The sequence below is a fragment of the Salmo salar genome, chromosome ssa17, assembly GCF_905237065.1.
Source record: "Salmo salar chromosome ssa17, Ssal_v3.1, whole genome shotgun sequence".
Classification (NCBI taxonomy): domain Eukaryota; kingdom Metazoa; phylum Chordata; class Actinopteri; order Salmoniformes; family Salmonidae; genus Salmo; species Salmo salar.
The window spans coordinates 69,635,246-69,645,005 of NC_059458.1; the positions used below are offsets into that span (position 1 = coordinate 69,635,246).

General features: G+C 41.9%; 1 protein-coding gene across 3 annotated transcripts; it reads right to left on the bottom strand.

Moving 5' to 3' along the window:
* Positions 1–554: 554 nt before the first annotated feature.
* On the bottom strand, positions 555–7,206 carry LOC106609638 (troponin I, slow skeletal muscle). 3 transcript variants are annotated; one of them, XM_014208599.2, is made up of 9 exons: positions 7,058–7,134; positions 6,787–6,806; positions 5,834–5,837; positions 5,500–5,544; positions 5,007–5,048; positions 4,690–4,821; positions 2,626–2,715; positions 2,182–2,370; positions 555–1,782 (listed from the first exon to the last, which is right to left on the bottom strand). In XM_014208599.2, the coding sequence occupies exons 2-9, from the start codon at positions 6,795–6,797 to the stop codon at positions 1,684–1,686; spliced, it is 612 nt and encodes a 203-aa protein (XP_014064074.1). In that variant the 5' UTR covers positions 6,798–6,806; positions 7,058–7,134; the 3' UTR covers positions 555–1,683. The 3 variants fall into 3 exon arrangements, with proteins under 3 accessions (XP_014064074.1, XP_014064075.1, XP_014064076.1); XM_014208600.2 differs by lacking the exon at positions 6,787–6,806 and having other exon boundaries at positions 7,058–7,206; XM_014208601.2 differs by lacking the exons at positions 5,834–5,837; positions 6,787–6,806 and having other exon boundaries at positions 7,058–7,188.
* Between the last annotated feature and the right edge of the window lie 2,554 nt (positions 7,207–9,760).

The following is a 9,760-nucleotide window of genomic DNA, read 5'->3' on the forward strand; positions in this document are numbered from 1 at the left end:
TCCCTCAACACCGTTAAAGGGATAGTTCACCCAAATTACAAAAAAATGACATATTGGTTTCCAAACCCTGTAAGTGACCTATGAACAAGGTATGACTGCAATCCATGCTTTGGTTTAGATTCCCTGGCACTTATTTCAAATGTTAATATTTTAGCATTGTGGCAGTTACTAAGTCATGGTACCCATATTAGCATTTTTAGCGCATCATGTCCAAATCATCCTAAAGTATCTGAAATGAATTGTCTAGCTCAACAAAGTCACTTATAGATGAGCTGCATATGATGCGCGAAAAACGCTAATATAGGTACCATGACTTGAATGTGATTTATGCCACAAAACTAGAATGTTAGCATTTGGAAACAAAAACATAAATTGCTGTCATACCGTGTCTATAGACTTCTTACAGGGTAAGGAAACAACATGTAATTGTGTCATTTGGGTGAACTATCCCTTTACGCTGCTACCCATGGTCATACATGCCTCTATTAGATCCCTGAGTACCAGACAATAGAAAATAGACACATGTGAGTTTGCATAACAAACCAATGACATCCTTTGGTGATTCATTTTTTATAATGCCATAAATAAAAGACACATACATCTAATCTTCCATAATAAATAGCAATAGTGAGATATGCACCACACACAGCTTTTTAAGAAGTGGTTAACTGTCCCAGTGTGATAGGCTAAGTGGTCAATGACAGGGTGGAGAGATCATGTGCGAGGATGTCAGCGAGGGGTTAAATCATGCTGTTTTACCATTGACATCAGCCCTGAGGGAGTCCGAGTCCGAGAGAGCAACATGTTGCTTAATTAGATAGGAAATCATCATGATATTGACAACTGGAAACGTTCATCAGCCTCAAGCCTTTCCTATTTCTTTAAGACTGTCAGCCTAAAGGCTTGACTCAGTGGAGGACTATGATGACTTCACTATTCTACATTACTCCAATCATTCACTTCACTTTTATGTAACCTCATCGTGTTTAGGTAGTTCACATCTTCATGTGCTTTGTAAACGCATCATTTCCTAATCTCTCGTGGACAGATTACGGAACATAAATGTTATCGTAACGTCTGTCAAACGTTGGTGGGATGTGACGACTAAGGAGGAGCAGTAGTTCTGGTGCTTTTCCCTCACTGGTTATTTGGACGTATCAGGATTGGGTGAAGATGGTGCTTTAGCTGAGAGTTTCTGTTTAAGGGGTGGAGACTTCGCTAGTCTTGTTAGTATCTTATTTCATACATCTCTCCCCATAACTTAATTGAGCATTTGACGCAATTACGCAATATTTTTGTTTTGGGTTTCCAAGACTACCTTATACGGTGTCATCTGAGGGCTTTGTGGTATACTGTTTATATTGGGTTGGGTTCCAAAACGAGTTTATACAGGGTTGTCAAATATTTGGTAAGTAGTAACTGAAAGAAATTGCAGGCTCTGTAAAACTCTTATAGAAACCCTTCCACTCCAGCAGAGAACTACAACTTGTTTTACAAAACTACAAATCCCTCTAATGGACTGCTCAGCACTGGACTCCTCACAATTTAACCCCATGCTGCCTTTGTACTGCGGTAGGGTGTGTGGCGGGGCACTTTCAGGGACTACACAGCTCCTCCTCCTCCTCTTCCTCCTCTCTGGACCATGTCCTGTGCGTCGTTCCCGTCCCAAGGCTGTAGCATGGCTTACTGGCCGCCAGATGCGTCGAACATCTTCTTGCGGCCCTCCATGCCAGACATGGCCTCCACATTCTTACGCCAGTCGGTCACCTCAGACGTGAGCACCTGAGAGGGAAGGGGAACAAACACTGTGCTGTCAGACATCAGCGTTTAACTAGCTTTAGCGCCCAGGCTTCCTTGTGTTCGTGGAGAGTTGTCTCAGATGGCCACATTACAACCTTTCCCCATGCAATGTGTAGAGGGAAAACAAACAATGAGTAGCGCTATGCTACCTCATGTTTAATTAGCTAGCTAGCTACTATAATAAGCTAACGTTATGGTTACTCTCAGTTTAACCATTAGATACAAATGCTCGGAGGTCCACAGTAGCATGGTTTCCAGTACCACGCCATCTCCGCACAAGCCAGTGTTTATTTGTGCCAGAGAGGTTTCAAATTTCAAGGTGAGCTAACTTCAAGGTTCAGGAGAAAAGAAGGATGCATTGGTAAAATAAGTCCCAGTTACCTTGTCTTTGTCCTTGTTGGTGTCTTCCTTCTTGACAGACTTGAGGTTGGACCTGAGGTCCATAGAGCCTTTGTGTTTGGTTCCCAGCAAAGCTCTCATCATCTCGTCTGCAGAGACGCGCACCTTCCTCAGGGCGGGCTTCTTAAACTTCCCTCCTAAGTCCTGCACCTTCAGCTTCAACTCATGGATCTGTAGATTTCATCGAAATCTACTATTAAATATTATAGCAACCTTAAGCCAACACCTAGCAACCTCTTCAAGAAGTGTTGGTTTGATACTTGCTGGACCTGGGTTCGAATCCCGGCCAGGGCCAAGCCCAGGAACTGGTACTGACCATTGATTTGGCCCTGACCCAGCTGCAACACTGAGACTAACACCCATTTGTTGCCACCACAAGAGGCAGGACCTGAGGATAACATCTCACCCAAAGGGCCAAAGACTTACGTCTTTATTGTGCTTGGTCACTTTGGCCTCACAATCGTATCTCTCCTCATCTACCACATCTATCTTTCCATGGAGCTGCTTGCATAGGTCCTGAAGAAAATAGATAAACACACCAAGATTAAATATCATACACAAAAAAGGTGATCTAGAACCTAAAAAGGTTTTTCGGCTGTCCTCATAGGAGAGAATCCTTTGAAGAACTATTTTTGGTTCCATGTAAAACCCTTTCCACAGAGGGCCCTACATGGAACCAAAAAGGGTTCTTCCTGGAAACCACAAATGTTTCTTCTATGGGGACAGCCAAATAATTATTTTGGAACTCTATTGTCTAAGAGTGAAGAATCAATCTCATTGAGATGCAGTACCAGTCAAAAGTTTGGACACACCTACTCATTCAAGGGTTTTCTTTATTTTTACTATTTTCTTCATTGTAGAATAGTAGTGAAGACATCAAAAGTATGAAATAACACATATGGAATCATGTAGTAACCAAAAAAGTGTTAAACAAATCATATTATATTTTATATTTGAGATTCTTCAATAGCCACCCTTTGCCTTGATGACAGCTTTACACACTATTGGCATTCTCTCAACCAGCTTCATGAGGTAGTTACGTGGAATGCATTTCAATTAACAGGTGTGCCTTGTTTAAATTTAATTTGTGGAATTTCTTACCTTCTTAATGCGTTTGAGCCAATCAATTGTGTTGTGACAAGGTAGGGGGCTATACAGAAGATAGCCCTATTTGGTAAAAGACCAAGTCCATATTATGGTAAGGACAGATCAAATAAGCAAAGAGAAACGACAGTCTATCATTACTTTAAGACATGAAGGTCAGTCAATATGGAACATTTCAAGAACTTTGAATGTTTCTTCAATTGCAGTAGCAGAGTTACCTCTGCTGCAGAGAATAGGTTAGAGTTACCAGCCTCAGAAATTGCAGCCCAAATAAATGCTTCACAGAGTTCAAGTAACAGACACATCTCAACATCAACTGTTCAGAGGAGACTGCGTGAATCAGGCCTTCATGGTAGAATTGCTGCAAAGAAACTACTACTAAAGGACTCCAATAATAAGAAGAGACTTGCTTGGCCCAATAAACACAAGCAATGGACATTAGACCGGTGGAAATCTGTCCTTTGGTCTGAAGAGTCCAAATTTGAGATGTTTGGTTCCAACCACCGTGTCTTTGTGAGACGCAGAGTAGGTGAATGGATGATCTCCATATGTGTGGTTCCCACCATGAAGCATGGAGGAGGAGGTGTGATGGTGTGGGTGTGCTTTGCTGGTGACACTGTCTGTGATTTATTTAGAATTCAAGGCACACTTAACCAGCATGGCTACCTCAGCATTCTGCAGCGATTCGCCATCCCATCTGGTTTGCGCTTAGTGGGACTATCATTGGTTTTTCAACAGGACAATGACCCAACACACCTCCAGGCTGTGTAAGGGCTATTTGAACAAGAAGGGGAGTGATGGAGTGCTGCATCAGATGACCTCAACCCAATTGAGATGGTTTGGGATTAGTTGTACCGTAGAGTGAAGGAAAAGCATACAACAAATGCTCAGCATATGTGGGAACTCCTTCAAGACTGTTGGAAAAGCATTCCAGATGAAGCTGGTTGAGAGAATGCCAAGATTGTGCAAAGCTGTCATCAATGCAAGGGGTGCTTACTTTGAAGAATCTAAAATCTAAAATATATTTTGATTTGTTTAACACTTTTTTGGTTACTACATGATTCCATGTGTGTTTTTTCATAGTTTTGAGGTCTTCACTATTATTCTACAATGTAGAAATTAGTAAAAAGAAAGAAAAACCCTTGAATAAGTAGGTGTGTCCAAACTTTTGACTGGTACTGTATATACATACAGTATATAAAGCCTCCTCCACAGAAAATCTCTAGTGTTGTCCTCTATGGTCTTCCCCTTGTGACAGAATAACCATGCTGGAATATTTACTTGAGTGTTGTTCAGTTACATTCTCATTGTTTAGCTTTGTGGTTGGCCCACTAGTTTGGCCCAGTCGTATTGCTCCCTCAATTGGCTGACTCTCTTGTCTCTCACCTGTAGCTCAGCCAATGACAGTCCAGAGAGCTGCAGGGGGGGCAGTCGCTCTCCCAGGTAGCTCAGTTTCTCCTCATCCCTGTCCTGCGTCTCCTGTTCCAGCTGCTCCATCGCCCTGGTGAGCAGCATGATCTGATTGGACGAGATAAAGATCCGTCATTCCAGGGGTGGGCCAGTGGTGGAGGACCCAGTCTAATACCACCATGTAGTAGTTAGTCGTCCTCCATGCTTCACGGTGTCACTACAGTTGTATCCGTAATAAAGAATGACTTAGTTATAATCTATGTTAATTGTTAACATAATGCATGGTAATTTACCTTCAGGGAGAGCTTACGCGAAGCCGTAATCTTCGACTTCGGCTGTTGGGAAAAGGACACAATGTTATTGCAAATAAAGTGAAAATCAATTTTGTCAAGATCGGTGACCTATTCTTTTATTGGGACATTTTTGTGTTGGCCCAAAAGGGTTTAGGTGGTCACACAACTGCCACTCACAACAAATCTACTATGGACCTAAAGCTTTTATCTACAAATGGGCCTGTTCCTGGACACAACTAGTCCCAGAATGAAAAACTCTTTCAATAGAGATTCTCCATTGAGCAAACTTTTTACTGTCTTTATAGCATAAGTTCATCCATACAGGGAGCCAGTTACAGTTTAGTCGGAATGTGGTCACTCAAAAAACGTTGCCCTTGATTGCTGACAATAAACGATAAGACTGAAGTGGCAACCTTGGGACACCGTGTTCCCTCTCTATATAGGGATTAACACTGTTGAACCAGGGCTGTCTCTAGGTCTGGTTCTAGCTCACCTTGTCAATTAACTTGGGATTCATTGGCCTGGGTTTGTCTTGCTCCTACAGGGACAGAGGGGACATGTCAGGACGTTGTTCAAAATTATCAAAATGATCGAAGTATACATACTTCTATGAGAGGTAGCCTGAAAAACGTGTCTCTTGATTGATTGGACTTTGTTCAAAATTGCATGTAAGGTTCAACTAGACGTGAAAGAAATGCTTGGCATAACAGACAAGTCAAAATAGAATGGAGAATTTTCCGGTCCTAAATCTAATACGATGATGATGACGAAGGTCATGATGATGATGATCGTGATGACAGTGAATTTATAAACATTAAAAGACTTACCTCACTTAAATTTGACCAGATTTATGGGCACAAAAAGACAGGGGAGACACATAAGTAAAAAATAGCATTAGTAAAAAGAAAAACATAATTTGTAACCTGCTGGAGGTACATTACATTGTAATAGGAGACAGACAGACAGACAGACAGACAGACAGACAGACAGACAGACAGACAGACAGACAGACAGACAGACAGACAGACAGACAGACAGACAGACAGACAGACAGACAGACAGACAGACAGACAGACAGACAGACAGACAGACAGACAGACAGACAGACAGACAGACAGACAGACAGACAGACAGACAGTTGCAGCCTTGTCCCCAAGCCCCATCATAATTTTACCCATGGATTAGGGCAAGGACACTACAGGAAAAAGCCATTCTGCCGCGAATAGCATTGTAGAATCCCCTCAGTTTTAGCTCAGTGTACGACTAACTGGCAGCTTAACAGAGTCATTCTGTGTCATTTGCAAGAGAATGTAAGTTGCAAGAGATCCACAATCAGGTAGAACGGACATATCATACCCTCAGAAGCAGTTATTCTAACATACATACATTATAACATTATAACTAGGGCCTACAACATGCTGCTACTGTAAGACTCAATGGCTTGTCATCTCAAGACAATAGGTAGAACACACATATCATACTCCCAAAAGCAGTTATTATATACTTACATTACATACATTATTACTTAGGATACAACATGCTGCTGTTAGACTCAATGGCTTGTCATCTCAAGACAATAGGTCCACTTCGTTCTAATAAGGCTTAGGCTAAGTATATTTAGAACAGATAATATGATGTATTTTTAAACAGATAACACACTGAGATTGAGCTATACATAATCATTAAAGCGGTATTAATTTAAAAAACGTACTTGAAGGGAGCTATATGCATAATTAATTAACAGTCAAGCCAACCTATTGCCCCAGATAACAATACTTACTCATCAGCCATTATGAAAACCTTGTTTGGAGAGAGAAAATTTGATTTTGAAATCCGATCCTGGCAATTCAATTAGGGCACCTTCCCTTTGTTGAATTACCTGATCAGCCTGAAACTCTCAGATCATTTCAAATCACTGACAACAGCAACAAAATGCCACCATTCACTTAAGTAATTATTAAGTAAACTAAATAAATGATTAAGTCATTTACTTAAATAAATACTTAAGTTTGATTCTGAATCACAGAATCCCCACCCCAAATGTGCATTACCTGGAATAGGGTGGACCACAGTCGGGTCGGGTACAGTACTCTCTCTCTGTCTCACTCAAACAACAGAGGGATCTGAGACAATGGGGTGATTTTCTCTTTTATGTGGGGCTGGGCAGGGCTTGGCAGGGCTGGGCAGGGCTTGGCAGGGCTGGGCAGCGGGTGACAACAGATATAGCCTAGCACCAGAGTCCTGTAAGAATGGGCTGGCTGGACACCAGGGATGAAATATAACCTCCTGTGACATTGTGACAATGCAGGTCAAAATGTAATAATAAATCATGACCAACGCCTTAATGGCATTGTCTGAAAACTTCTGTGAATTCCTCTCGCTGCCTTTTGCAAAAAGCCCTTGTTCCTATGGAACACTGAAAATAAACAGAGTCATGTTGTTTGGGTTATTTTGTTGGTTTGGTGGATACAAACTCTGTTTCACTTGTGTGGTTTATGTTCTCATTAAAGCCCATGAAAGTGATAATCTTGTCAAGAAATGAAAAGAATACATGTGTATATTGGTTGTTGTGATTTTGATTATCAATACTAAAACACAGGTAACTGCCGAAATAATGGAAACACCAACATAAAGTGTCTTAATAGGGTGTTGGCCACCACGAGCCAGAACAGCTTCAATGCGCCTTGTCATAGATTCTACAAGTGTCTGGAAGAAGAAATTCCATCCTTTGGTGTTTTGTTGATGGTGGCGGAACCCGCTGGTTCAGGCGCCGCTCCAGAATCTCCCATAAGTGTTCACTTGGGTTGAGATCTGATGACTGAGACGGCCATGGCATATGGTTTACATCGTTTTCATGCTCATTAAACCATTCAGTGAACACTCGTGCCCTGTAGATTAGGGCATTGCCATCCTGGAAAGACCACGCCCATCAGGATAGAAATGCCGCACCATAGGTTGAAGGTGATCACTCAGAATAGCTGTGTAGTAATTGTATAAAATGATTTTCCATGCCAGGAAAATGCACTCCACATCATAACAGAGCTGCCAGAACCCTCATTTACTCAAGTGTTTCTTTTATTTTGGCACTTACCTGTGTATCCTAATAGGCTGCTGTGACAATGTACAGTAGTTGAAGCATTTTTTATTTGATGTGACAAGTTTTATAGAGGTTAATCAGGGACAACAAATCAGAAGGCTCGTGAATGTTTTCCATGGCTATTTCAGGCACTTGTCAGAGCCTGTTGTTGTGATATATGCAAAAGTGAGATGTGATATTTAAGCAATAAGGCACAATGGGGTGTGATATATGGCCAATATACCACGGCTAAGTGCTGTTCTTATGCATGACGCAACGTGGAGTGCCTGGACACAGCCCTTAGCCATGGTATATTGGCCATATACTACAAACCCCCGAGGTGCCTTATTGATATTATAAACTGGTTACCAACGTAATTAGAGCAGTAAAAACAAATGTTTTGTCATACCTGTGGTATACGGTCTGATATATCACAGCTGTCAGCCAATCAGCATTCAGGGCTCGAACCACCCAGTTTATAATATGCAGCAAAACACTGACATTCATAGTTCCAAAAGGATTGTAAAGTTGTCCTCAACTTTAATAATTGGTATATCTGAAGTATTGCTAGGCCCAATGTTCTGGAGCTGGTATTCTATGTGGCTAGAGCTTCTTGTGATCTTGTCTCCCCCGGCCTCCCTCTCCAGATAATAAAACATGTAGTTATGACAAAAGGGACAGGCATGTCCCTCCTGTCACCAGTAATATTCCACATAACTGTTCAACTTCTCCTCCAGACATTCCACATGCTTCCCCTGGCCTATACTGTACATGGGTTGTGTCCAAAATGGCAGCCTATTTATAGTGCACTGCTTTTGACCAGGGAATTGGTCAAAAGTAGTGCACTAGGCTATATCTACGCTATAAGGACCGCGAGGGTGTGGTGTATGGCCAATACCTTGCCTAAGGGCTGTTGTTAGGCATAATGGGAAGCCATGGTATATCAAGAACAGCGTAGCGATACTTCAGATACAACAGTAAAGAAGTATTTTTATGTCATACTGGCTAGAATGCTGTTTTAGCCAATCAGACTACCTGTTTTAGGAATAGGGAATGGGGTACCATATTAGATGCGCTTATGGTCTGTCTTTTTGGAGTTCAAACGCTAGTAAACACACTATACTCTTATAGTATTTATAAGGAATTTATTATACATTTTATGAGACCATATTTATGATTAGATAGTCAATTGTTGGCGTCATAAAGTTTCAAGGGATTAGAGGAAATATAACACAGTCAGACACATGAAAACATATCAGTCACCACAATGCCACTCTGAATCAATCCCCACAATGTGTATAACGTAGCTGTATACTGTAGTGTTTATAGGCCTGTACTGTTGTGTGTGCCCAGGTCTCAGTGCATATACTGGATGGGATCCACAGGGTTCTCATTGGTCACCGAGCTGATACCCCCCTCTCGGATGGAACAGGGGTACGAGGGACAGGAACAGGGGTACAGGAGGGACAACAACGTCCGAGGGGGGTGGAGGCAAATGTTCTGTCATAACTCCCTCAGTGATCCCCAGCAGGTGGGCTAGCTATTTCTGCAGCAACCCGACACACACACACACACAGCTATCTGAGACTTTCTCAACATGCACTTCTGCTGTCGTTATGATTTCTGATAGGTACTGACGACTCAATATGTTTCCCCGTAGGTGCCTCCGTAATGTGCC

Excerpts from the sequence above, each read along its gene's own strand:
- LOC106609638 (XM_014208599.2), bottom strand. Across the intron at positions 5,049-5,499 it reads ATCCCAAGTTAATTGACAAG|CCGAAGTCGAAGATTACGGC; the intron begins GTGAGCTAGAAC and ends TTTTCCCAACAG. Across the intron at positions 1,783-2,181 it reads CCAACAAGGACAAAGACAAG|GTGCTCACGTCTGAGGTGAC; the intron begins GTAACTGGGACT and ends CTTCCCTCTCAG.